The following is a 27,094-nucleotide window of genomic DNA, read 5'->3' on the forward strand; positions in this document are numbered from 1 at the left end:
TTTCCTTTGTTATGATCATTTAACATAATTATATATGCCCTTTAAGCAAGTTCAATTTCTTTGTTCTTTATCTTATTGTTGGTATCATTTGCTAGGTTATTGTCACATTAAGAATTTTGTCTTTTTTAAAAAAAATACATCATGAATCTTTTGTTTTAAAGATTGTATTTATTTATTCATGAGCAACACGGAGAAAGAGGCAGAGACACAGGCAGAGGGAGAAGCAGGCTCCTCACAGGCAGAGGGATGTGGGACTTGATCCCAGGACCTAAGGATCATGACCTGAGCCAAAGGCAGATGGGCAACCGCTGAGCCACCCAGGCATCCCCATCATGAATCTTTAAAAAAGAAACTGAATCAAGCTCTAAGCATTTTCTGAAATTTGAAAATATAAACCCTAGAAATCTTCAGTAAATACAATAATATCTGCATCCTCATTTTGCTGGACACTAAATCACCCTTCATCCTTCCATCCATTCAATGAATATTGATATTAGGAGTCCCTATTCTGTGTCAGACACTATGTTAGATACCGTATGACTTTACAAAGTTACTTAATCTCTCTGAGCTTCAATTTCTAGTCTGTATAATTAGAATAATAATTTACACTTCCACTAATCCTCTTAGAAAATTACTGGACAGCCCCAAATTCTAATTCAAACATAATCGACTCTTTGAAATGGTTCATGACCCTTCATGGGTTCTTAAAGTACCCTCTAAGCATTTCTATAATAGCATTTGTATTCCTGTAGTGCAATTATTTTTTAATTTTCCTTTATTTTTAAACTGTGAACTCCTGGAGGGCCACAATTAGATCCCTTTAAAAAATAATAATAATAATTCCCGGGGCAGATCAGGTTGCTCAGTGGTTTAGAGCCTGCCTTCGGCCCAGGGCGTGATCCTGGAGACCCGGGATCGAGTCCCACGTTGGTTCTCCCTCTGCCTGTGTATCTGCCTCTCTCTCTCTCTCTCTCATGAATAAATAAATAGAATCTTTAAAAAAATGATAATTCCCAAGTTAGGTTAATAAACAACTATTGACATATTGTTGAATCAAGTGAAAGACTTAATTAATTAATTAATTATCTTTAATGGCATTAGTTTATCTCCTGAAATGGTAGAATGTTTCAATATGTGAAATTAATGAATATTGCCCTTGATGCTTTAAACTTTCTTGATACACCAAACATCTCATAAAGGACATGGCAATACAGTCATCTTTCCTCTCAGCCTCAACTCCACAGTTACAAGTTCTGAGATGCTCTTCTTCTTCTCTTTCTTTCTTGCGTCTGGTCTTTCGGTGTACTTGCGGTAGCTGGAGGAGGAGGGAGGGAGGGGAGGTGGGCGAGTAGGGAGTAGAGGGAGGGGGAGGGAGCGGAGTGATGAGGTGAGGGAGGAGGGGGAGTGGGAGGGAGGGTGAGGAGGAGGGCAGGGAGGGAGTTGGAGGAGGAGGTGAGGAGGGAGGGGAGGGCGTAGGGGGGGGGACTTTAGGATTGGCTTCTTCGGCTTTTCTTCTTATTCGTTATGTTTTTCTTCTCTTTTTCTTCTCTTTTCTCTTTCCTCCCTTTCTCCTACCTTCTCCCTCACTCCCCTCCCTCCCTTCCTTCCTTCCTGCCTTCCTGCCTTCCTTCCTTCCTGCTTTCCATGGTTGTACTGAGTCTATTACTTTTACTAAGCCATTTTATCTTCCTTACATTCAATACAGAGAGATAAAACAATATAAAGAAAAATATGCCCTCATTATTGTTATTTGCAATAAGAAGGGTCTGCTTCCATTCCGCACTCCAGGGGATATTATATAATAAGGAGCATTTAAAGGCTCAAGTGGATCAAAGCACTATTTTGATTCTGACCCACTGAATAGAGTCTCATGCATATTTGGGCTAACTTCATGGTATCCGTAATGTACCATTTCTGTGGTATCCTCAGCTCTCTAAATAAGGAAAGACTCTATACAAGAAAAAATAACAATCTGTCTGTAAATTATATCTATAGATTCTTTAGTGTAAGGTGGAAAAGGGGCCCATTCTTGAATACATGGATACAAATATTATTGTGATCTAAAGATTATTGGATTGATATTGTGTCTATTATACTGACAATAGGGTGTACATCAAAATCACTGTCAGATTAAGAAATTTCCACAACTTGTCTCAATTCTTCAAATAATGGAGCAAGTTCCTTTTCTAGACTGACAGCCCTGTACTGGCATTGCCGTTAGCTATGAAACTCCCCACCAAAGGTAAACAATCGAACTGAATCACCTGATAGGTGTTATAGTAGCAGATATTACTTTTATTTTTTTGAAAATTCAAGTTTGCTCCCCTGGTCTGATGCAAACGCAAAACTGATAAGAAACCAGGTTGCAAGGTGTGCTCTGGAGCATTATCATTGACCACTTTAATACTAGGCACTCTGCCTTTATCTGACACAATAGTGTGGCGCCCTTCAACCCTTGGCAACATTTTATGCAGGAATCAATTTAGGTCATTTGCCATGATGATCCCCTTTCTCCCCAGGTTCAGTTTCCACACCTGGTTTTCTGAGCTGTCATGTTCTCTAACCTGTAAATCCAGGGACATTTTCAAAGATAGTCTCCTCCGAAAGCCAACCTCACATGATTTGCATCTCCTCTGTGCTCCAGGAAGCACTTCCTATGCCTCTCAGGCCCAGTGACATGAGTCAGAGGCTCTTTTTCTAATACTATCTCTGTGCTCTGAAATTCTGGCTAATTAACTCAAAATTGGTGGGCTTATTTACACCTTAGCATAGTAGATTCAATATCCTACAGCAAATATATTGTATGGGCTAATTGGACAAAAATACACTTATACAATATTTGCAAGAATTTATTTCAAACTTCTGTTGTTATACCAGAGTCTTATCAATTGAGCATCAGCCCTGCCCCTTCATGTATTCTTGGAATGCAAGTGGGAGCATGGAAACTATAGTTCCCAGAGTCCCTCACCAATAGGATTTAGTTTGAATTTGTGAGCTTTAGATAGCAGAGAAAAAGAGAAGTGCTATTTCCCTCTGGCAACAGCTGGCACCTGAACTGACAAAGTGACTCATGAGATTTGGCTCAGCCACCCTCACACTAAAGGCAGTTAACATCATCAGTGGTATCTTCCTCTGATCTGTACATTCCTCCTTGAGATCTTCCAATATTTCTCTTAGCACCTCTCTCTGCTCGAAATGCAAAAAGTGATTTCTGTCTTCCTGAAGACAAAGATTTGGATATAGTGGTCATAATAGAACTTAAGTATCTGATAACTGAGATATGAAAGGAAAAAAAATCTTAGTGGTTGAATAAACAGTTGAACCTCCTCCTCACCACCTCACCTCCATCATCCTTCTCTGCTTAATTATACAAATCACCATCTGACACCCTAAATATATTTTTTTCTTTTCCTCTCTCCCTTTCTTGGGTGGGGAGGGGCAGTGGGAGAGGGAGAGAGAGAGAATCTTAAGCAGGCTCCATCCCCAGTGAGGAGCCCACTCCGTCTCACGACCCTGAGATCATGGCCTAAGCTGAAATCAAGAATTGGGCACTTAACCAACTGAGCCACCCCCGTGCCTTAGTTAATCTTTTTAAATTGCCCATCATGGTAAAAGTGCCATGACAACAAGGATCCTTCTTTATCACACTGTCGAGTCTCCAGTTTTTAGAGCGGTACCTGTTGTGTGATTGCTACTCAATAAAAATATTTTAGTGAATGAATGAATCTGAGAAAATGTTTTTCATTTTTCCTGAGTGTCAGTAAACAGAGAAAAAAAAGGCTGGCTCTAATTACAGTAAGAAGAAACAGAGCATGCATATTTAATTTTAAATAAGTCCTTGTCCTTTTTGACTAGTCTTCCAGCTGTGTTCTTCCTTCATTGTCCTACTATAGTCACCAGAAGTTTTATAACTAAGTTGAAAGGGGTAAAAAAAATCAGCCCAGTCCTGGACAACATTCTGTCTCTTGACTTATCATTAAATCCCCCATAGTTGCCTGTAATTTTAATCAAGAAGAATTCAATTTAAGGGTTGGTAATTCTGATATTTCAGAAGAATATTTTAATTTTTAAAGATTTTATTTATTTATTCATAAGAGACACAGAGAGAGGCAGAGACACGTGCAGAGGGAGAAGCAGGCTCCATGCAGGGAGTCCGATGTGAGACTCCATCCGGGATCTCCAGGATCACACCCTGGGCCGAAGGTGGTGCTAAACCACTGAGCCACCAAGGTATCCCTCAGATGAATATTTTAAATATACAAGCAACTCCTTCAAGTGAATTAGGGGAAAAAAAAGCACTAATACTTTAACCAAGGGCAAAGAGTATAAACTGACATTTCAAAAAATAAGAGATAGTGGTAGTGATAATGACCAAATAGGATAGATATTTAATATTAGATAGATAGGTAAGATATTTAAAAATAATTTATAAAGCTAATATAATTTGAAATTCGCTTTTCATGAAAATGTTTAACATAAATCTCTAATTAAAATAATAGCAAAACAATTTAAAATATTAAAATAAAATTAAAGCAAGCAGAGGAATATCCTTTATACAAATTTCATATTATAAATTTATTAAAACTTATGAAATGATCTGGCAAGTGACATTGCTAAGTATAAAGTAACTCATTTTCTAGGACCCAAATTCCTGAGAATGAATACAGAAAGATATAAGATATGTGAACAAATCCATCTATTTATAAAATTATTCATCCATTTTTAAGTATGTGTTGCAAATAACTTCAGTTTCTTTATATCTTGTCTCTTTACTCTCTTTATAGTGTCTTTGATAAAAGGAAGTTCTTAAAATAGAATTTAGCAATCAATTCCTTTGTTCATATACCTTAAACATATTTCATGTTTACTATTTTTCTTTTGCCCTTTCTTCTGTCTTCCTTTCAGATCATCTGACTGGAAATACTGTGTTTTCAAAAAAAAAAAAATTCTATTAAAAACGGGGTATAACTGGGGCACCTGGGTGACAGTCAATTATAGTCTAGACCTCAGCTCAGGTCTTGATCTCAGGGTGGTGATTTCAAGCCCCCTATTGGGTTCCATGCCTACCATAAAGCCTATTTAAAAGCAAACAAATAAATAAAGTTTTTAAATGGAGTACACCTTTAGAAATTCTTTCATTTATAAGACGATGGTTGTAAAATCACCCTCTTCTCACCCTGCCTGCAGTTCTCCCAAGACAATTTTATTGAATATACAGTTCTAGTGCCTTGAAAGTAAGAGTCTATTTTCTTCTACCTTCAATTGTTTCTATTAAGAAGCTAGCACAATTGAGAGTCAAACTAATTGTCATTCCATTGTAGGTGATCTGAATTTTTCTTGTCACTTTGGAGATCTCTTTACCTTTGGTTTGGTTATTTCATCAATGTTTTATGAGCAGATTTTTTAAAAATTGCATTTATCCTTTTTGAATTGTACTAAGAAGAGTGTGGGTGATTGGATTACATTCTGGAAAACCTTAGCAGGTGTCCCTTTTAATATCCCCTTCCGGATCCCTGAGTGGTTCAGTGGTTTGGCGCCTGCCTTTGGCCCAGGGCGTGGTCCTGGGGTCCCAGAATCGAGTTCCACATCCGGCTCCCTGCGTGGAGCCTGCTTCTCCCTCTGCCTGTGTCTCTGCCTCTCTCTCTCTCTCTCTTTCTCTCTGTGTCTCTCATGAATAAATAAATAAAATCTTTAAAAAAAAAATCCCCTTCCTACTAATTCTCGACTCCTTCTTGGTAATATCCTTCATAAATCTTCACCTGTCTTTCATATTTTCATCCAACTCCCTTTCTAAATTGTGGTTATTTCTTTAGATCTATTTTTTAGCTTATTAATATTCTCTTCATTTTTATCTAATGTGCTATTTAACTCTTCCAACAGAACAGTTATTTTCAATCATTAGAGTTTTATTTCTGGAAGTTCCTTTTGGTTCTAATTTCAAACTGGTCAAGTTTTATATTCTGGTTCCTTTCTTATGCAATGAATGTCTTTTATTTTACAAAATATATTAAACATACTTATTTTATATTCTTTTTGAATAATTTCTATTGTTGTAGTCCTTGTAGGTCTGTCTGACTTCTAAGTTTTTGAGTTTTTTCTGTCATTTGTGGTTGCATTCTTCACGTATTTGGGGACTTCCTTATTATGTGCTCATTTTTCCTGGGACTTTATCTGTAGAAATTATCCGAAGACTCTCTTTAAGGGAATTCCACCAGTGAGGATCGACACTTGCTCCTGCCAGGCTCCTGCAGCATTCCCAATGTACGTCCACTTTAAAATAAATGGTCTGCCTGGAGATTTTCAAGCCATTTAGTTTGTATTAATTTCCAATCCCAAACTATAGAAGTTTCTGACACCAGGAATACTTAGGGGAGACCTGGTTTCTACCCCGTACTCCAATCTGAGTCAGTATCTAATGAGAGAATTTACCCTGTGAAAACACCGCCTCCAAGATTTCTATTTCCTGTGTTATCATTTCCTAGTTGTGTTTCATTTTGGGGTCTAGGTCCCCCAAACATGTTGCCCAATAACCCAAGCTCTGGCCCCACCGTGAGTAGGCACATGACCTCAAAGCAATTGCCAACTACTGTGCTTGCCTACTAGGGAAGTCTTTCTTTCTCACTGCGTCTGGTTTCAGCTTGTGTTACCCATTTCCAGACATCCAGCCTAGTTAAGCCTTAAAATCATGTTTAACTTTTTCTTGGGCATCGTCAAGTGTGCTGTCACGGGAAGGGTTTCTCTGTACATCTGCTATGGTGTAGGAAAGGGGAGGCCTCTTTTATTACTTGCATTACTTGTATAATCAGACCAAAATAGAATATTTTAAAAAGTGAGAAGAAAGAGATTTGGTAAGGCACGATTGCCCTTCGGTAATATCACCAACCATTTAAACAAATTATTTTATAATCATAAAAGCTGCCATAACTGTCACGTTCACAAAACGAGACTTTAACCAGTCTGCCTATGCATAGTTTGCCTATTTTTTAAATGTCAAAACAGAATTCTCTTTACTTTGAAACTTAAATCAGTTTCTTTTTTTTAACGCATGGCACAGGATATACCTTTTGGCCCTGTCTGGAGAGATTATCATTTAAGAGCAACTCAGTCTCTCTGGCTGCTTTTCCCAGTTTTGAAATCTATGTGCTTCAGTTCTCCCAGAAGGAGAAGCATACGTGAAACACTCTTAAAAGCAGAGCTTAAAGAAAATATCTTGGCTTCGGAAATAAATCGAAAATGAAAAGCAAAATTGATACCCATTCATTAGATGTTTCTGCTGCACACTCATTAGCTCATTAGTAGGCACACATCACCAGTTGGTGAGTGTCCTGTGTTAGACTAGGGAAAACCACCAGGCCATGCTCCCGCTGGGCTGCTTAGTGAGAGGCCCATGATTATTCTCACACCATATTTTGCACCTTTAAGTTATGAAAGAGTAACAGAGGAAGCAGACAAGGTTTTCCTGTGTTATGATATTTAAAGGGAGAGAGGATGCTTTACTGACTAAAGAATCCTCTTCATTTCATTGACCATTATTTGAAAAATTACAAACATGTCTTTGCGTGCAGAAGGCTCTCTTCTCTACAGATGAGTAGGTCATGTTGCCTGGGAATGCTCCTCTTAAAATGTAAGGGTAGCTAGATATTTTTATATTTATATTTGCATATAAAAATTATCATTTTGACTAAATGCTTTCCTTTACACGTAATATTCTGTTTAAACTGTGATACTTGCACACTCTTATTTTAACCCAGCTCTACAGGAACCCCCTGAAATAGTATTGTCCTCCTGTGGTGGAAGCTCCCAAGGAGGGAGCCCTGGGGTCTCTTATACATTTGATACCTAGAGATAAAAAGTGTTAAAGAATTTCCAACCCTTTGTATAAGGCATTTGTTTAATCAGTGGTTACTTTTCAACATGACCTGCCATGAAAGGAAGCAGGAACAACTCAACCTTTATGACGTTTGAAGAATTGGTAGAAAATGACTTGAGTGTATCTTCCTTAATAGTTTCTTCTGTAAATTGCTTTATTGAATATACTTCCAATGTTTTGCCTACCTCTTCAGTAATCTGCCTAGCTTTGTCCTTCCCTTCCTTCCTTCCTTCCTTCCTTCCTTCCTTCCTTCCTTCCTTGCCTTCCCTCTCGTCTCTCTTTTCCTTTCTATAAATACATAATTACATACTACTATTTAGTTAACCATTCTATTAAAAATAAAGCTATCCAAACTCATGCTCTCCGTTCCTTACTTGGCAGCTTAAACTAATGTCAAGCAAAGAATTTAAGAGAATATATAAACAGCTCGAAGGGCAAGTGTTGAAAACCCAAACCTATTACATAATTGTGTCAGGAATAGGTACCCGTCCAAGGAATTCACAGTAAGACAACTTTACTACCTTGAAATATTTGGTCTTCATAGTCAACCATCAGAATGGACTACAGGTGCTTGTTAAAATGCAGGTTTCTGGGACCTACCAGTACTCAAACAGTCTGATTTAATGTGTCTGAACTAGGACTCTTTATTTCACATAATTAAGAAGCTCTTTTCAGGATAACCAGAGTGATTCATACCTCAGGCTTATGAGCCAGATGGCCCGAGTCTGAAACCTGCTTTTGCAACTTGTTAACTCTGTGCTTTTAGGAAAGTTATTTAATCTTTCTATGCCTCAATTTTTTCCTGTGTTAAGTAAATATAATAATAATGCTTACCTCAAAGGATTACTGGAAGGAAAGGATGACCTAATGCACGTAGTGGTTAGAACTGTGTTTGGCACATATTTAACATCCTACCATGCCAACTATTATGATTCTTCTTGACAATTAAAATGTTAGAATCCTGGAAGTCATTCATCCTTGTTTCAATGACTTTGGTTGTGGCCGATGTTGTTTTCAAATCAACTTCATTGAGATAAATTTAGATAGAATAAAAAACACTAATTTTAAGTGTGTAGTTCGATGAGTTTTGATACTTGTATACACCCTCATAACCACCACCACAATCACGATATAGAACATTTTAATCACCAAAACTTTACTTGAGCCCCTTTTGCTGGCGTGCTTCCACCCTGGCTCCAGGCAACTGCAAAGCTTCTCTTAGTCATTACAGACGAGCTTTGCCCTTTCTTGAATTGCATATAAATGGAATCATGCAATATGTACAATTTTATGTCTTCTTTCTCCCCCCCAGCACAATGTTTTTGAGATTCGTCCTTGTGATTTCATGTATTAGCAGCTTCTTCTTTTCTATTGCTGAGTGGTATTCCATTATACAAGTATACCATGATTTGCTCATCCACCCATCTGTTGCTGGATATTTGAGTTGTTTCCAGTTTGGGGCTATTACAAACTCCAAATAACCTTTGTTGGAAGCTGGCATTAGTTTTCCTATTTAAAAAAAATAGAAAGATAAAATACTCAGAAAACAGAATCTGGCTTTATATGGTCAATTATTTTGGAAGGTCTTTAAAAATCTTGTAAAAGCAGGGTAGAGGGTAGGGACTAAGCTACAGTGGAAGTAGCAATATTGAAAACTAAGTGTGTTTTGAACTAAGTTGGAATGAGAGATTAACCTTAGCTGTGGACTTTTCCTGTTGTTTTTATAGACATCATATCTTTGTGTGGCTGAGCTGTTCCTTTTCAATGTGTCAATTTTTACTCATAGGAAATATTTTTTTATTGGGTAGAGTTACACTCAATAAATATCTTTGAGTAAGTTTTGCAAGTCTCTTTTTTGCAGTATCCAGTAACCCATTCATCTTAAGGACTTCCACGTCAATGTCTCTACCCTATGTTTTCTTTTCAATTTTCTGAAGTCGACAGCAGTAAACATATCGAGGTCTACCACTACCGCTCTGGCCTCCTTTTGAAACACAATTCATGGAATACTACTGGTATTGTGTAATGATATAGAGGTAAAAGAGTCAATACGACTAGGACTTTAGGACATGAAATTAAAATAGGGGGATCTCCCCTATCGGTATGTTCAGCAGATTTTTCAAATATGAGAATCAATAAAGAAAACCTCTCTCCATGTCATCCAAGTATAGGGACATTACGTCTACCTGGAAAAGGGTGCCACAGCATCTTTCAAAGTCTAGATAAACTGAAGATTTCCTAAATCGCCAATCCTGGTTCCACTTTGTTTAATGGTTCTTTCTTTCCATTTCTCTTTCCTCTCACATTTTATAATAAGCAGCAAGGAAAACCCAAGCCATGCCTTCCAACACTTTGCTTAGAAATCTCCTCCACTAACCATCCAAATTCCTCCTTTCTGGTACCTGCAGACTGTAATTCAGCCAAATTCCCTTCCACATAGCCTTTCCTCCAGTTTCCTGTAACATATTCCTCATTTCCAGCTATGTCCTCACTGGCAGCATCTTCAACTTCCTAATTCAACCAGCAGTCAGATTATGACGTGTTCCGTATTCTCTAGAATGATACAGGATCTGTCTACCATGCTTCCAGTTCTCTATCACATTGTGGAGTTCTCGCCTGCTGAGTTAACATACATCTGTTCACTAACAGCACATTCAAAGCAACCTAGGCTTTTGAAAAATCATGCCCCACAAAATTCTTCCAGGCTTTGCCACTGCCCCATTTCAAAGCTACTTTCACATTTCTAGGTATTTATTACACTAGCACCTCACGCTCCAGTACCAAAATCTGCATTCCTTTCCCATTGCTGCTGTTACAAACAACCACAAACCTAGCTACTTAACACAAATTGAGACTCTGAAGTGAGTCTCACCGGATTAAAATCAAAGCCTTGGCAGAGCTGCTTCTTTTCTGGAGGCTCTCAGGGAGCCTAGGTTTTGTAGCCTTACCCAGTTTCTAGAGGCTGCACTCATGCCTTGGTAATAACCCCTTTGCATCGTCCAAGCCAGCAACTGCTGGTCAAGGCTTTCTCACGTTGCATCACTCTGACTCTGACCCTGACTCTCTTGCCTCCAGTTTTCATTTATAACCAACCACCCTTGGGATTACAGTGTGCCCACGTGTATTATCGGGGATAACCTCCCTATCTCAAGGTCAGTTGATTACCAATCTTCATTCTCGGTGCAACCTTAATTTCCCCTAGCCATGTGCCTCGGAGCATAACAGTCATATTTTTTCAGGGCATCTGAAGGCAGGGAGGGCACATTATTCTGTATACTGCTCTATTTACTGATAACAAACACCACTGGTTTGAGAAAACAGAGTGAACATTTCTGTCATCATTAGAATCCTTAGAGTCCAAACTGCTACCTGAAATTTAAGGACTCTAACCTTACATGGTCGGTCCTTCCTAACTGAAATTTCACACTCTAAAAGAGACAGTTTGGACCACGAAACACGGTCCCAGCAAGGACAAGTTAGCAATGTAAAGTTTATCTAACCAGCTGTATTTAAAACAAATTGAAAGTAAATCATCTTAAGAAGGAAAGGAGGGAAAAGGAGTCATAAAGAGGAAAAAGATAATGAAGTTATCTTTCTTGTGTTTGACAAGTTACCCTGCTTTGATAAACAGTAGAGTCAAGTGGTTTGTCCATTTGCTAAAAAATAAAGTGACGTTCTGTCCCCGACATATCAAGAGAGTACACAATAATGGTCAATGTTTCTCATGTCTTTCCTCCTGCTGCATTGCCCCCATCCGTATTTCTCTCTCCATTTCCTTCGGTTTATGAATTCATGTTTGGTTTATGAACTAGACCAAGAAGCCAGGAGAAATGAATCAGTTAGTCCCATGACTTTATATAAACTGATTTGGTGGTAATATCACAGGAAAAAAAAAAAAAAAGGATATGCTGGTTCTAAAAATCCCTAGGTTTAGACAGATTCATACAACCCGTTTCCACATCTAGCATACTTAATGCATTGATATTAGATCAGGGCTTCTCAAACTTTAACATACCTAGGAACCAACTGAAGATTTAATTAAAGGAATATTCTGATTGTGTAGGTTTGGAGTGAGGTTCATAACTCTTTATTTCCAGCAGGAAGACAGGTCACGATGATCCTGCTGATAAGCGGACCACACTCTGAGTAGCTAAGAGTCAGATCACTTCTCTGGTTGCCATTGTCATTTCTGAACGTGAGAAGAATACACATTTGAATGCTTTTGTGCTATTGTCAGTTGTAGACGCAGAAGAAGACAAGCATTTTGAGAAGAAAAATTTAAGCTTTTCTGCCAAAGTTGACAAGATCACCAAGGATCGCCTTAAACCAAATACTAGTCCATGTTAACATTTTTTATTGAGTTGTCATGACAACTTTCCTGTTCTCAATAAAGTGGAGGCAAGTAGGTTTTAACATACACATTATCTATAAGACAGGATATGGATCCAGCAGATGACGAAATACTCATCTACTCATTAATCCACTCAACAGTAATTTTACTGAATCCCACTTAGGCTGCAAAGATTACTTCCCTAACATCAGGAACTCTTAGCACTTTTTCAGGGTGCAACAAACATCCACGTGCTTCAGAACACGTGTTTCACCATCGCTAGTACCTGAGATTGGTTGCTTTTCCCACATACCGCATTGCCTGACCAACACAAAGGATGGGAGAAGGAGATTACACACACTCCTTAGCTGGGAGTTTACCCAGTAGCCCCTGGCAGAGATTCCTGAGGTTAAATGTAGTACTTGTGAAGGATTTGGGTGTGATATGGGCTATGAGGATGGTGAAGGCAGAAAGGAATGGGTTAAACAAGTCATGTTCCAGGATGAAAGGAATACCGAGAGTAACGCTAGTAAAAACACACACACACACACACACACAACAAAACCACAGTTTTCATATAAGCCTACAGTGCATGCAACTGGAAGATAGGCCAATGGGGCCACTTGGCCCCAACTAATCTTTCCACTTTATCTTCCTAGACTTTCTTTGTTTCTCATTTAGTTCATATTTCTAATTCATGGCATCAGTCTGTTTCTTGAATATTGGTCTTCATGCCTTCTCAACGCCATGCCCTTGCTCACACATTTCCCTCTGCCTGAAAACAAAACCAAACAAAGAAAAATCTCCTCTATTTCATCTTTTCATAATGACCACATTTTTAAGGCCTAACTCTAATGCTGCTCCATTATGAAGTATTTCCCCTATCAGAATGTATCTCTTCTTCCTCTGAGCTTTCATATCATTGAATTTATTTAAAAAAAATAGTAGGAGATCCTCTCCTCTTTCAATTGTGATGTCCACTGAAAGAAGGCCAACCTCCTGGTAGGTTAGTCAACGCCTTATTCATGATCTCCCTGAGGACTGGGACATAGTATTTCACATTGCTCCACAGAACTGTTTCGAAGCTTGTGAGCTACAGGGGATTATAGATACAAAAGGGAAAGAGTACCTACATATGTGCTTACAAGTATTTCCCTAAATACTTGCCATCATATATATATATATATATATATATATATATATACAGGTGTAAAATGTAATATAGTTGTAAATATAGTACGTTGTAAAAATTAAGGTTTTCTGCTTCCTACAGAAACACAAGAAAGGCCCTTAGGTCATCTTAACACATTATGTTCCTATCATATCTGATTGTTTAAAAATATTGCTTGCATGACTCTACTCACCTGGTTTTCCAGTGTTTCCTGTTCTTGATTCCTCCTCGAGGTCACTTGAGACAATCACACAAGGCTGACATAGTCACCTACTGCAATTTGACTGCACAGTGCAACACTGGGTAAGTATTTTTATTTTTTATTCTATGTCTTAAGTTCTTTGAGCTCTGAGGACAAAAGCCCTCCTGATTGAGACATTATCATGGACTGGGAGTAGAGGAGAAGGTTTCAGAGAAGGTGGAACCAAAAAAAATGCATATGTATAGCTCTGAACTTTTGCCTGATAACTAGGGCCAAGTTCACTTAAATATACCTTTTCACATTTAAATGTATCCAACCCCCACCCCACCCCCACCCCCATCCCCACCCCGTCCTTTGCTTATTTGCACAATGTTTGTCAAGAGGAGAACGCAGTAGGCAAGACTGGGAGAAAATTCTGCATATGTGGTGAGTCTAACATGGGACCAAATTATATGCTGGGTTGGGGAGAAATACAAGAACTGCAGATAATCATGAATGCTTGGCTTCAGAGTTCCCGGGTTTGAAGAAGGGTCACAGAATAATCAGGATTAATTATGAATTCAAAATGAAATAGCCTAATGGGTTTTTTTTTAAAATCGGAAAACTGACTCAAAATCAGAACTTATTTTTCTGTCCTAGAATACTCTCTCTCTCTCACACACACACACACATACACACACACACACATAACCAATATAATTAAATGCATTGAACCAAGCAGAGTGGGGACTTTACTGGGAAGACGGTATAAGCTCTGCAACCGAAGAATTGCATTTGCAAAGCCTTAGATTGGTTTTAAACCTATAAACCAGGACAAAAAAAAAACGGCTGTGCGGTATTAACTTCTCAGCAGAAATGTTGGAGGTTTTAACTACTGAAAACGACAGTTTTTCTGGACCAGTGCATAGCGGAGATTTTTTTTTTTTTTTTAAGTGAGCCAAATTTTCCCTGAGTTCCCTCCCTTTTTTTTTTTTTTTTTTTTTTTTTTTGGTTTCTCTTCCTTTGTCCCTGTCCCTTCGTCTCGGTCTCCGCACAGTAACTGCTGGGCTGGCGACGGGGCGGCTGGGGAGGACCGGACTCCGTCCCCTGCCCTAGTCTGGGCGTAGTGGGTGGGACTCCAACCCTGAGCTGATTTTCCGAAGCAGGTTTCTTGCGGTTTTCCGACACTTGGGCTGCGCCAAACCGGAGGCAAAAGGCCGAGGAGCAGAGCGGGAGCCGCCGCCGGCCGCCGCCACCTGCGGGGGGACCGGGGGCGGGGAGCGCGGCCAGCGTCGGCGGGACCGGAGCCGCGGGACCTCACCATGGTGCGTTCTGGTCTCCACTTTGTTTCTCCGTCCTTCGGTGCAGGGCCGGGGAGGGGGCTCCGGGGCCTCGGGGGCCTCGGGGAGGGAGCCGCAGAGGGGCCGGGGCGCCGGCTCTCGGGGCGCGCGAGCCGAGCGGGGAGCCCGCTGCCCTGGGCACGTCGCGGCCGGGGCCGCCTGTGGAGCGTGGACGCGAGCGAGCCCGGGGCGGTGCCGCGGCGCCGGGGCCCGACAGGTGCGCCCCCGCCCCCCGCCTCGCGTCCCCTGCGCCCGCTCTCCCGCGTTCCCAGCGGGGGGTCGGGGGCGCCCCCAGGCCCGGAAACGCCGCCGCGGGGTGCGGGAGGCCGGCGAGGGAGCGGACCCTGCGCGCCCCGAGGGGCCGCCCCTGTCCCCGGGCGCCCGGCCTGGGCTCGTCCCCTTCCCCTCGCCGGGGCCTGCGGCGCTGCGGCTGCTCTGCCCCCGGGGCCCGGCCCGGTGCCCACGCGCGGAGGGACGGCGGAGCGCAGGACACGGCGCCCGGGGCCGACTCAGCGCGCAGGGGAGCGCGGGGCCCGAGGGGGGCGCCGACGGGGGGCGCTGCTCTCACTGCCCGGCGCCGGGGCCTCGGGGTGCACTCGGGGGGGGCGCTGCTCTCCCACGGCCGGGCGCCGGGGCCTCGGGGCGCACGCGGGGGGGCACGGGGGGGCGCTGCTCTCCCACGGCCGGGCGCCGGGGCCTCGGGGTGCACTCGGGGGGGCGCTGCTCTCCCACGGCCGGGCGCCGGGGCCTCGGGGTGCACTCGGGGGGGCGCTGCTCTCCCACGGCCGGGCGCCGGGACCTCGGGGCGCACGCGGGGGGGCACGGGGGGGCGCTGCTCTCCCACTGCGGGGCGCCGGGGCCTCGGGGTGCACTCGGGGGGCGCACGCGGGGGGGCGTTGCTCTCCCACGGCCCGGGCGCCGGGGCCTCCGGGTGCACGCGGGGGGGGGGGGGGCGCTGCTCTCCCACGGCCCGGGCGCCGGGGCCTCGGGGCGCACGCGGGGGGGCACGGGGGGGCGCTGCTCTCCCACTGCGGGGCGCCGGGGCCTCGGGGTGCACTCGGGGGGCGCACGCGGGGGGGCGTTGCTCTCCCACGGCCCGGGCGCCGGGGCCTCCGGGTGCACGCGGGGGGGGGGGGGCGCTGCTCTCCCACGGCCCGGGCGCCGGGGCCTCGGGGCGCACGCGGGGGGGTCGACACGCGGGGGGGCGCTGCTCTCCCCGGCCGGGACCTCGGGGTGCTCGGGGTGGGGCTGTTCTCCCCGGCCGGGACCTCGGGGTGCTCGGGGGGGGGGCTGCTCTCCCCGGCCGGGGCCTCGGGGCGCAGGGGGGGCGCTGCTCTCCCACGGCCGGGGCGGCGGGGCGGCGGGGGCTCCAGGCCGCGCGGCGGCGTTGCGGCCGCTTCCCCCGCGGGCTGGTGCGCGGGGAGCCGCTCGGCTGGGAGGGAGCGCACAGCCGGGGCGGCGGCGGGGGCGGCGGGGGCGGCGGGGGCAGCCAGCTAACTTCCAGCGGGGCTGCTCGGCGCTGGGGCGAAGAGTAAGTGTGCGCGCGTGTGCGTGTGCGTGTGCGTGTGCGTGTGCGCGCCTGGTCTGATCTGGCCGCCGAATTTCTGCCCGGGATGCCGGGGCACCGGGATCCGGGGGTCCGGGGAGACCGGGGGGATGCAGAGGGGCGGCCGGGATGCGGGGGGCCCGGGATGCCGGGGGGGGGGGCGGGATGCCGGGGGGGGGGTTCGGGGGGACCGGGGGCGGTGATCCGGGGCCAGGGGAGACCGGGAGGGCGGGGAGCCGGGGGGATCCCGGGGAAGGGTCTGGGGCCCGGGAGGCCGGGGAGGGTGTCGGGGTCCGGGGTCCGGGGTCACCCCGGTGGCCGCCGCGGCCTCGTGCCCCCGCGACCGCAGGCTGTGCGCGTCTGGCTGCTGCTCACGCTGCTTCCCCGAGGCTGCATTTGCATTGGCTGCAGCGGGTGCAGTTTGCACCGTTGAAGGAGGCCAGGCTGACCCTCTCCCTCAGTGGTAACCGGCCAGAGGCACCTGGTTATTGAAAACCCGTCTGAGTTGTAAATACAACAGGCCACACACAGATGTATTTTCAGTATTTGTCAAGAGCGGTGCCCCCCGCCGGTGGCCCCGGGTGCGCACCTCCTTGGCGACCTGGTCTTGGGGCCTCGCTCACCCTCCGGTAAGGGACACAAGGGTTGAGGGAGGCGCTTGGTGGTGGAGAGTTTTAGATCCCGGTCCACAGTGTGGAGGAAATCTGTTGCTCTTCCTAAAACGGCTCTATTTTCTCCTCGGGAGTGGTCACTTCAGGTGTTAGGAAGAGTGTTAAAAATCAGTGACAGTAAAAATAGCACAACATGAAAATCTAAAATTCCAACGCAGGTTTTAAGTTGTCGAAAAGCTGACTAAGCTTTATTACTCTTCACGTGAGATTGTCTGTGTTCTGCTCAGTTACTGGACAAGTGAGTGTGAATCTGCTGCAAGGGGCCATGAAGCCCCTGATGCTGTATTTAAACATTTGAGTCCCTGCATTTTTGGGGCAATGGTCCAGAGTCCTCAGCTATCCAAAGGGACGTTTGACCCGAAAGAAGAATAACCACAGTTAAAATACTTAAACTTTACTTTTTCTGGTCAAAACAATTTTTCTGGTCAAAACAATAGGCTTTCCACCTAAAGCCTGCAGACTTAAAATAGTAGGCAAGATTCTAGAGTAACTCATGTTACAATAATTAAACATTTCCTATAAAATAGGTCCACTTGAATGGTTTTAAATGTATCAGGAAACTTAGGTAGGTGAACTTTAGTTAGTAAAAATTTGTCATGAATAGGTAGGTACATTCTGTTTCTTCTAGTACTGTGAGATCTCTTTCTGGCATGACACAGAAAATTAAAAAAAAAAATTGTATTTTTCTCTACTTGAAACCTGATAGAAATATAAAGTACTTATACTTGTGGTGGTGTTTCAAAGTATATGGATATAAATAATCCCTTAAAGGCTCTCCTTTTAGATGTCCAGGTATAATATATCTAAGATAGTTTTCTGTCATTTAAAGAATATAGAAGAAAAAAATTAAAAATTAAAAAAAAATAAAGAATGTAGAAGATGTAAATGTATTTGACTTACATCTGGCAACACTGAAGGGGGAAAAAGTAGTAAACCTCAAAAACTTTATTCCTTGTATCTCTTATAACTATGGTTTATAAAACAATCTTATTTTAAGGCATTTCTTTTGTAAAACTTTTAAGATCGCACTAAAAACTAAAGGAGTCATAACTAAAATTAAGTTATTTCTATTATGGGGATCCCTGGGTGGCGCAGCGGTTTGGCGCCTGCCTTTGGCCCAGGGCACGATCCTGGAGACCTGGGATCAAATCCCACATCAGGCTCCTGGTGCATGGAGCCTGCTTCTCCCTCTGCCTGTGTCTCTGCCTCTCTCTCTCTCTCTCCGTGACTATCATAAATAAATAAAAAATTAAAAAAAAAAAAAAGATTTTAAAAGTTATTTCTATTATGAATATGCCAATAAAATACTCTTGTGCCTAAATGTCAACTGTTTTTGTCTAGATATTTTTCAAACAAAAAGACTTAAATCTTCAGTTAATATTACTTTTTTTTTTTTTTAATAAATTAAGCCTGGATAACCTTGAATTTTGTCAGGAACCGTATCAGGGAAATTAAATCCCGTATTTACATTTGTAGATTACATTTGCTAAGAATTAATAATAATTGTAAGAGGGAGAATATGGATTTTCTAAATAATAATATTGATACCTCCCAAAATTTCTAGCTAGAAATCAAATTAGCCTTAAGAATTAATTTCTCCAGGTAAAGAGAAGTAGAAAGCTAAAGCAGTATTTGAATAAACCAAAATGTATGTTTCTGATGGGAACATTTTTTAGAGGAAATTAATCAGAATATTTTCTATTTGTCAAATTTGCCAGCAAGTTGCTTAGTTTTTCTTTGCTGTGATACATAACTTTTATGGCATTGATTTGTATACCATTTAGTTATAGGTATTCACTGAAGCTGCTTGTCTTACATACTACTAGTTACTTTTCTGCATATTTGTAGAAAGAGATACTATTCTTTGTAAAATATCAATAATTACAGTTTTAGTGTCTAGACCATCTGGATTTATTCAGTAAGTATTTACTAGGTGCCTATGGAATACTTTTGAGTATCTCTACCTTGACCCGATACAGGAAGCGCTTTTGACAATTTTTAGGTCTATATATGAACAAATTTGGTTGTCCATAGACTAGTGGACTTACTCGGGGTCAGAATAATATTTTGGCTGTCCTGAATCACATTTGCTTATTTTATTTCTCTCAAACAGTTTAGAAGTGTCTGACCTATTTCATTTTTTTTTTTCTCTCTCTCTCCTGGGTTCAGGACAACAGGTTTTGTCTTCCTATAGTCATGAGGGCTCTAGAGCATGAACAGAATTATTTGCAAGGAGTGAAGAGCTGTAGGTAAACTCCCTCCTCAGCCCAGACTAAGAAAGAATGATTACCATTTAAAACTTAAGGGAATTTACGGGTCTCTGGGGCATGATACCCCTTGCCACAAAAATGTGATTTTCACTGCTTGTAGTGACTCATATCACACCCGAAATGCTTTCTGGCAATTAATGCTTGTTTTATAAAATGAACCCTCCCTTTCAGAAAATCAAAGGCAACTCAGTTTAATTAACTCACATACCTTCTCCTCCTACTCACCACAGTAGGAATTAGCAAAAAGCCAACCAAAGACAATAGCTTTGAGAGTGAACACCCTGGGGAAAGGAAGTTGGGCAGACCAAAAAAACAAAAAAACAAAACAAAACAAAAAAACAAACCAAGACCTTCTTAATCTTGAATTATTTTCCAGGTCTGACCTATCTACATATCTCCTTTCTCTGTGTGGCATCACATTAAAAATACCCGTACAGCTGTCTGTGTTGTCTACTAAACTCAGATCTGTTTCAGGATAGTTGTCACTGGAATCACAGTGCCTGGCACATAGTAGGTGTCTAATAAGGTTAATTGTGCTGTCTTTGTAATTATTGAATTATGGGTTTTTTTAATGCTTTGATGCTGTAAATTGGTCTGTTCAAGAATACAATTTTTAAAAAAAATATTTGTTTTGTACTGATGCTTTATGGAATATTACGATCTGGATCACCCAGAGACACTGCTGTGCTCTTCTCTCATGTGCCGTTCAGAACTGCTTGTAAACTGTTATTTCTTTCATATTGAAAGAAATGTTGTCCAATTTCCCTTTGTCTTTTAAAATTTACAACCTTCACTTGTGTTACCCTGTCCCTGTTATCAGTGCTTTTTGACCTCCTGGACATTCTACTTTCCTTGGGAATCTAAAATAATGGAGGTTTTTCATTAGCTGTCACTGTTCAGGGCTTCATTCAACATCTGTGGGTTTGGCGGTCACAGGACCCTAACCTGCTTGACCTCCCTTTGGGAATCTGCTGGTATTTACCCACTTGGGCCTTCTCATCCCTCAGGACTGCCCCAGCAGAACAGAACGCTGTGAATTTTATACTCTTTCTTTCCACAGCCTCTTATCCCTCTGCTAGTTCCACTCACTACCCAACATCCTTCTTTCTCATTATTGTTCATTGGCCACCCTCAATTTTCTCATTTTTTCCTCTCTTTACTTACCACACTCATCTTGAACAGCAATGTCAGCTCTGCTCTAGACTTTGGATCTCTTGCCATTAGACCTACCAGAATCAGATTCATTCTGAGTTCAGCTTAAGAGATGGTTAATAGCACTAGGAAGTTATTTTATCCTCTCTTGGATAATTCCATATCAAATTCTCCATAGCCCTTGTTCCAGATTTATCCAGGTTTTTCAGCCCGTCCATATTATCTCTACTCTTTTCGTTCTTAGCAGATGACCTTACTTCCATATTCACAGAGAATATTAAGATCAGTTTAGGCAAACCATTTATCAAGATTCATCTGGAACTTAGGAGGCGTTTCTTTATTTGACCCATCCTGAGCATAAGTATTCTTTTCTTAGATTGAACGGTATTATTTACCTCTGTAATGTTCGTACCCTGATTATTACCTCTTGGGGTACTTATACAAAATGCTTTTATATATGACAACTCTGTGTCTCTATTGGTACTATCCAGTTCCTTCAACTCATCCTTAATTGGCATGCCTTGGAAGTCCCATTATCATGAGGGAATTTCTCTTTTGGATGCACTGGTGTTTTTCTTAAGGTGTGCTGCCTAGAGCATAGATGAGTGGACTGATGCCATTGGTTATCTCCTCTGGATACTGTATAGTAAATCATCCTAAAATCTAACCCGGCTTTCCCCCACCTTTTCTGTGCAGCCACACTATACTGTTTAATCATGCATCCTTTTATCCATACTCTTCTGCAGGTATGCTTCTCCCCAGTTGTACATTTGACTGCTTAAGTTGGGGTTTTTAAAAATACTGCAGTTAAATTTAATCTTTACCTTTAGTTAGCCTATTGTTCCAGAAGGTCAAGGTATTTTTGGATTCTGATTCCTTGATAAAGATTAGCCATTCTTCCCGATTTGGCAGCATTAATAAATTTGGTTAGGATACAATTAATATCTTTATCCAAGTAACTGTAAAATGCTGAACTGGAAAGACGTCTGGCATGATCCTAGACACCTTCCTCTTGCTTTACATGACTCTACGAATTACTAGTCCTCTTTATTGGGGATGTCCAATCGGTTATAAATAACATCAAGTAACTCTCTTTCTTTGGAGTTTACATCCCCTTGTGTGGCCCAGGGGTATACTGTGACAGACTGCTCAGATTCCTTGCTAAAATGCATTTCCACTTTCTGCAGAATAGATACCAAGTTATTACTTTTAGATAATGATATGCTCCTTGACACCCTTCACTAGCTTATAGGTAACGCCTCACATTTTTGAATACTCACTTACCATAGTTTTAAGACTCTCTTGGGAATCATGCCTGGAATGACTATCATCACGCTCTTTGTTCTCTATCAACCCTTCTCTTCATTGTAATATTTTAAAAGATGATTTTAACTATTCCCTTTTTTCATCTACAATTGCTTCCAGTACTTTGTAATGCAGTTTCTTTATATGAATGGATTAAAACTCATTTAGAATATTTAACACCATTTTATACCTTGGGCCTTAAATTTGTTACTTTGACTTTTGTCTTACTTGTGGCAGTGTGAATATTATTTTCTTGAGGAACGGATGTGAAACAAAACAAAAATAGAATAATTCTGCTTGACCAGTCCCGTGCCATCATCTGCATTTCGTCACCTCCCCTGCAAGTTCCTATACCCAATATAAATGCCATTGTCTCCACTTTATCTCAAAGATAAACTAGAAGAATTAAAAGAACTTTTTTTTTTTAATTTGTAATTTTTGAAAGCTTCGGCTTATTTTATATTTTACGGCACTCTTCTCAGAGGCTCAACTTTTTGTACTTCTCCCAGTAAGCTTTATTATGGATTATGCTTTATTATGGATTATGCTTGTCGCCGAGTGACATACAAGCAAAGTTTATGACACAGTCCCTGACTCGAGGGAATTTACAGTCTGCGTGTAGAGATAACAGAGCCCAGAAATAGTCTCAGCATTACACACATCAGCACTTAACAATGAGCTTAACGTGAGTGGTGCCTTTCTAGTAAGGGCTGAAGAACCTAAAGGAGAGAGTTTTGCAGGATGGACATCCTGAAGGCTCTCTGGGGAAGACCTGACTCTTCGTTGAGATTTTAAAAGAGGACTGATGTGGGACTTTGCAGGACCTGTAGGATTTAAATATAGAGAAGAGTGGGAAGAGTGTTCTGGGCAGAAGATAGGAAAGGCACAGAGCAGGAAGCGGCTGAGTGGGGTAAGCGTGGGGGGTGCGTGTGTGGGTCCATGTGTTTGCATGCCCATGTGGAACTGGGCTGTGGAGGGAGAAGGAGTGACACCAGGTCTTCTCAAGCACAACCTTGAAGTATTCCTTTGTGGAAAATACTATGACCTCTCCCTCCATTTCTACATTTCTTTTCCATTTGCTCAATTTTTGAGAGACCAATAACTCCTCAACATTTAAATCTCAAACTAGGCTCTCCTTTTCAGAAACTTCTGGCCTTCCCAGTCTGCGTTGAGTGCTTTGTTATGATTCCATTCAATGCCCTGTGCTTCCCCGTCATATTCTTATATTACCCTATCATTGCTTGCTCAATTGTCTGTTTTCAGCATTCATTACACTCCTGTTCGGTGGCAGGAGGTACCATATCTGTCCAGCGCTCATTCCATTCACTGACACCTAATAGAAGTGTCCCATGGATCCCAAGCACTCAGTAAAAATGTGTGCTATGATACGGGCCTGCTTGGAGTGATGAGGCTATAATGGGGCATATTTATAAAAAGATTTAAGGTAAAGTGAGATTGGATTACAAAGGACTGGGATGCCAGGCTGAGTTTTGGCTTTATTAGGTAATGAAGAACCATCTTGATGTTTGAGTTTGGGGACAAGATACGGCACATGCGTGACTTTTACTTAGACCTTCGTAAATCAATTCAAACTATTCAAAACTTGATACGCATTTCTAAATTTAATGAGGGAGTGATTTGGCTCCTTACCGTGGATCAGGTGCTTCCCTCTGTGAGCTTGAGAAGCTCCTGTAACTTTAATGCTGTGTGTTTTATTAGAGAAGTTTTGTTATTTTACTAGCCTAATTTTATATGTAGGATATTGAGGTTATTAGCTGCTAACTGTTCTCAAGTTTCAGTCATTTTGCAATTTCAGATACTCTCTTTTATAAGTATTTAAATGTTCCATGGTTTATATAATTAAGTTAATAACACATGGGGCAAGTGATTTCAATGTTCCATTGGTATCATATAAACTTTTATGTCGTATATTTGTGAGTATACAGTTTAATCAAGATAGCACAAAGAGGGGATCCCTGGGTGGCTCAGCGGTTTAGAGCCTGCCTTTGGCCCAGGGCGTGATCCTGGAGACCCGGGGATCAAGTCCCACATCGGGGTCCCTGCATGGAGCCTGCTTCTCCCTCTGCCTGTGTCTCTGCCTCTCTCTCTCTCTCTCTCTCTCTCTCTCTCTCTGTCGCTCATGAATAAAATCTTAAAAAAAAAAAAAACACAAAGAGTGGAGTATGTAGAGGATGACAACTGTAACATGGAAGAGGTTTGGATAAACACATTAACATTGTCAATACTTGATGTGTCAGTATTTAAAACAAGATATTCTTACAGTGGATTAGCATTCATTTGTAAATGTGATTAGTAACAGGCCCCTTTCCCAGTGAAGATTCTTCGGGTAAAATTCCTTTTTTTAAATGTTTTAAAATATTCACAGTCACTGATTGTAATTAACATTCCTCTTTGTCCATCTCTACCCCAAATAACAATTTAATCCGCCATGCATCTATCTTTGGTTCTCTTCTGTAGGGACTGGCTTCGAGTAATTCTTAAGCTCTTGTTGTGCTGTCTTAAACTTAAAAAAAAAATCAGCAGTGGAATATAGGAGAGCTGTGATATTTCTTGAGAGAATCTGTTCCTTGGGTAGCTAGCAAATTAGCCTAAGTGAATTTGCTATCTTTCTTCATTTTTTCTTTCTTTGCCACCCTTTGAAGCTATACGAATTTATCCCGATTTAGACTTGCAACTCATCTGATGGCTTAGCCAAGGGCAAGAAGGTTATATATGAAAGGTATCATAGGCCATCTACCACAAAAGTTTATTTTTTTCCCCCCACTGGTCCTATCCTGGGGATTGATGCAGTCCTTTGGATTTTATCTCTAGGGGGCCCTGGAATAGCTGTTTAACTGAGAAGAGTAGGATAATCTTGTTTGCCCAGTAGCAAAAGTCACATTGATTATATTGACTTCTACCTTCAGGCAAGAGCATGGTTTCCTGGACTGCAGACTTTTAAAAGTTAAGAGAAAAAGAAAACTGAAAGACCTAGTGTGTGGACCATAAATGGGAAAGGTAGATACAAGTAGGGTACGTTGGGTGACACAATGGTGCTCACACAGGAAGAAGAAGGTTAAACACAGTAAAGAAGGCCTGAAAAAAAGTTGTTTCTTCATACTTTTGTTCCCTATCTTCACTGGGGGTGGTTAGAACATTTTCCTCACCAGCCTGTTGTGGCCTTGATGATCTATCTAAATCAAACCAGAGTAACACTGGCTTAATTATTTTTATCTTCGTGTTGGAACTGTTTCAGTAGGTAGTGGAAATTGGTAGCTGTATGTTGTCATAGTCTGTTTTACACGCTGTAAAATGGTGTTTGGCTATGTTTCTTTACATTGACTGTCCTTGATAAATAATCACTGGTCATTGTATGAATACAAGAATGTGCTGCATGCCATGTGCTAAAAACCAGTGTAAGTGGTGTAGAGATCATGCAATGTTGGTAATTTCAAGCGGGTGTTCTGCTGGCCTTACTGTCTACCTCTGCAGTTCAAGGTCTTGATCATGCTCCTACGTGGATTCCTGTGTTGTGGACATATTGTCTTTACTGTATAGTCTTTACTGTAATGGATCACCAGGCTCTTTTTTTGTTTCTATCATTGTCTTTTGCACATATTTTTCTGCTCCTTGGAATACCTTTCTTGTTTTCTATGCCTTGTGATTTCTTACTTATTCGAGAAGATGCAGCTTAAAGTCTGTTTTTGAGGAAGCTTTTGCCAATGTACCATGTCAGGTTTGGATGCAGATTTCCTGTGTTCCCATCAGATGTGTAAGAAACCACACTTTAACTGAATTTTTGTGCTTCGAGTCTGTCCATACCCCATTCCCTACATGAAGCATTCCCTAAGGGTCTAGTGCTGGTTTGTTTTCATTTCTTTTGGGTTTTAGGTTCCTGAATCCTCATCTCTTAGAAAGTGGTAATAGGTGATTAATAAATATCTCTAGGATGTATGAACAAATGAATGAATGAATGACTGGTTAAATGGATAAATTGAGGAATTCAGATAGAAGAAAGGGGGAAGATTTTAAGGCAAGGTTAGGTAGAGTAATTATAAAGAAAGGTCCTGGAAAAAGCATGTTGTGACGGGGTCTAGAGCAGTATACAGACTCTGAAAAGGAAATACATAGTCTTGCCCAGTATCAGAGACAAGGATACATTGGTGGATACAGAATTAGTGTGACATTAAGGTAAATGCTGTGGAAGAGCAAAGTGGCACTACCCAAATGATTTGTGAGATACAAACCTAAAGCATATTATTTATAGTACTACCCATGCATTTGGTAAAAGAACCCACAATCATTATGTAATTGTTTGAAATAAAAAGTGATATTTTTATCTTTCTTTTAAAGATTTTATTTATTTTAGAGAGAGGGGAAGAATGCAAGTGAGGGAAGGGGCAGAGGGATAGGGAGAGAGAGAATCTTAAGCAGGTTCTTCCTTGAGTGTGAGACCAACACAGGGATCCATTCCTGCAGATCATGACCTGAGTGGAAAGCAAGAGTCAGGAACTTAACCAACTGAGCCACCCAGGTGCCTCAAAAGTAATATATTTTTTTTTTTAACATTTAACATATTCAGGTTGTTTTAGTAGAAATATATGAAAAATATTCGAGCCTTACTCTGATATGCAGTTGAAAAGGGAGGAGTGATTTAATAGTGTTTTCAAATAATGGTAAATTTTGTTGATACAACAATTTGCAAATTTGGAACATGATCATAGCTTAAAGGTTACTTGCAATATGGGACGTGAAACCATTACAATCTATATTCAATGAATGGATGGATCCTTTATTAATGCATGATTTTGTGACATCATGGTCTTTAGAAAATACTGGTTCACTGAGCTTTGCCGGGTCTAACAAGCATTGACACACTTTACAATTTATCATCACCATAAATCTCATCTGGAAAGATTTGCAAGTATTGGGAAGCTGTCGAGTTCACCACGGCAGATGTAGATGGTCCAGCTGTAGGCTGAGAAAGTCTTCCAGTCTCATCTTTTCAAGCCAAGAATACATCCTTAAATATATGAAAAATACAAATAAATTTTTCTTTAAATTGGAATAAATATTTTAGAATTTACTAAAATAGCAGCTTAGGTAAAAATTTACAATTTAGAAAACATACACTAATACAACTGCAAAATAAAACAGCAAAGTGTAGTTGCTTTTTGTATTTACATAGAGGTGTAAGAAGAACTGGGGAATTTCAAAATTATGATTTATTGAACAATGATGGGGTTACAGAGATGCTA

At 41.8% G+C, this 27,094-nt stretch overlaps 3 protein-coding genes across 3 annotated transcripts in view; 1 reads left to right on the plus strand and 2 right to left on the minus strand.

Annotated features, from left to right (window-relative positions):
• Positions 1–2,186: 2,186 nt before the first annotated feature.
• Positions 2,187–2,988, minus strand: LOC111098919 (ragulator complex protein LAMTOR3-like). The gene has a single exon (XM_038557613.1). It carries the CDS (start codon positions 2,463–2,465, stop codon positions 2,187–2,189), a length of 279 nt encoding a protein of 92 aa, XP_038413541.1. The 5' UTR covers positions 2,466–2,988.
• Positions 2,989–12,456: 9,468 nt separating this feature from the next.
• LOC119877053 (basic proline-rich protein-like) lies at positions 12,457–21,862 on the minus strand. Its single transcript, XM_038559182.1, has 6 exons — positions 21,816–21,862; positions 17,062–17,189; positions 16,749–16,843; positions 14,874–16,411; positions 13,565–13,608; positions 12,457–12,521 (listed from the first exon to the last, which is right to left on the minus strand). The coding sequence occupies exons 1-6, from the start codon at positions 21,860–21,862 to the stop codon at positions 12,457–12,459; spliced, it is 1,917 nt and encodes a 638-aa protein (XP_038415110.1).
• GUCY1A1 (guanylate cyclase 1 soluble subunit alpha 1) overlaps positions 14,844–27,094 on the plus strand; it is a 60,259-nt gene continuing 48,008 nt past the window's right edge. Inside the window, 1 exon segment of the mRNA NM_001018035.1 lies at positions 14,844–14,877. The gene's annotated coding sequence lies outside the window, so the exon portion shown is untranslated.

This window comes from Canis lupus, chromosome 15 (assembly GCF_011100685.1).
Source record: "Canis lupus familiaris isolate Mischka breed German Shepherd chromosome 15, alternate assembly UU_Cfam_GSD_1.0, whole genome shotgun sequence".
NCBI lineage: Eukaryota > Metazoa > Chordata > Mammalia > Carnivora > Canidae > Canis > Canis lupus.

Bases quoted from the DNA above. Each gene is read 5' to 3' on its own strand.
- LOC111098919 (XM_038557613.1), bottom strand. From the start codon at position 2,465: ATGTTGCCAAGGGTTGAAGGGCGCCACACTATTGTGTCAGATAAAGGC.
- LOC119877053 (XM_038559182.1), bottom strand. From the start codon at position 21,862: ATGATAGTCATTCCAGGCATGATTCCCAAGAGAGTCTTAAAACTATG. The intron at 16,844-17,061 runs GTGAGCGAGGCC...CACCCGCTGCAG, and splicing joins CTTGTGTCCCTTACCGGAGG to CCAATGCAAATGCAGCCTCG. The intron at 13,609-14,873 runs GTGAGGTCCCGC...GATTGTCTCAAG, and splicing joins GGAGACCAGAACGCACCATG to TGACCTCGAGGAGGAATCAA.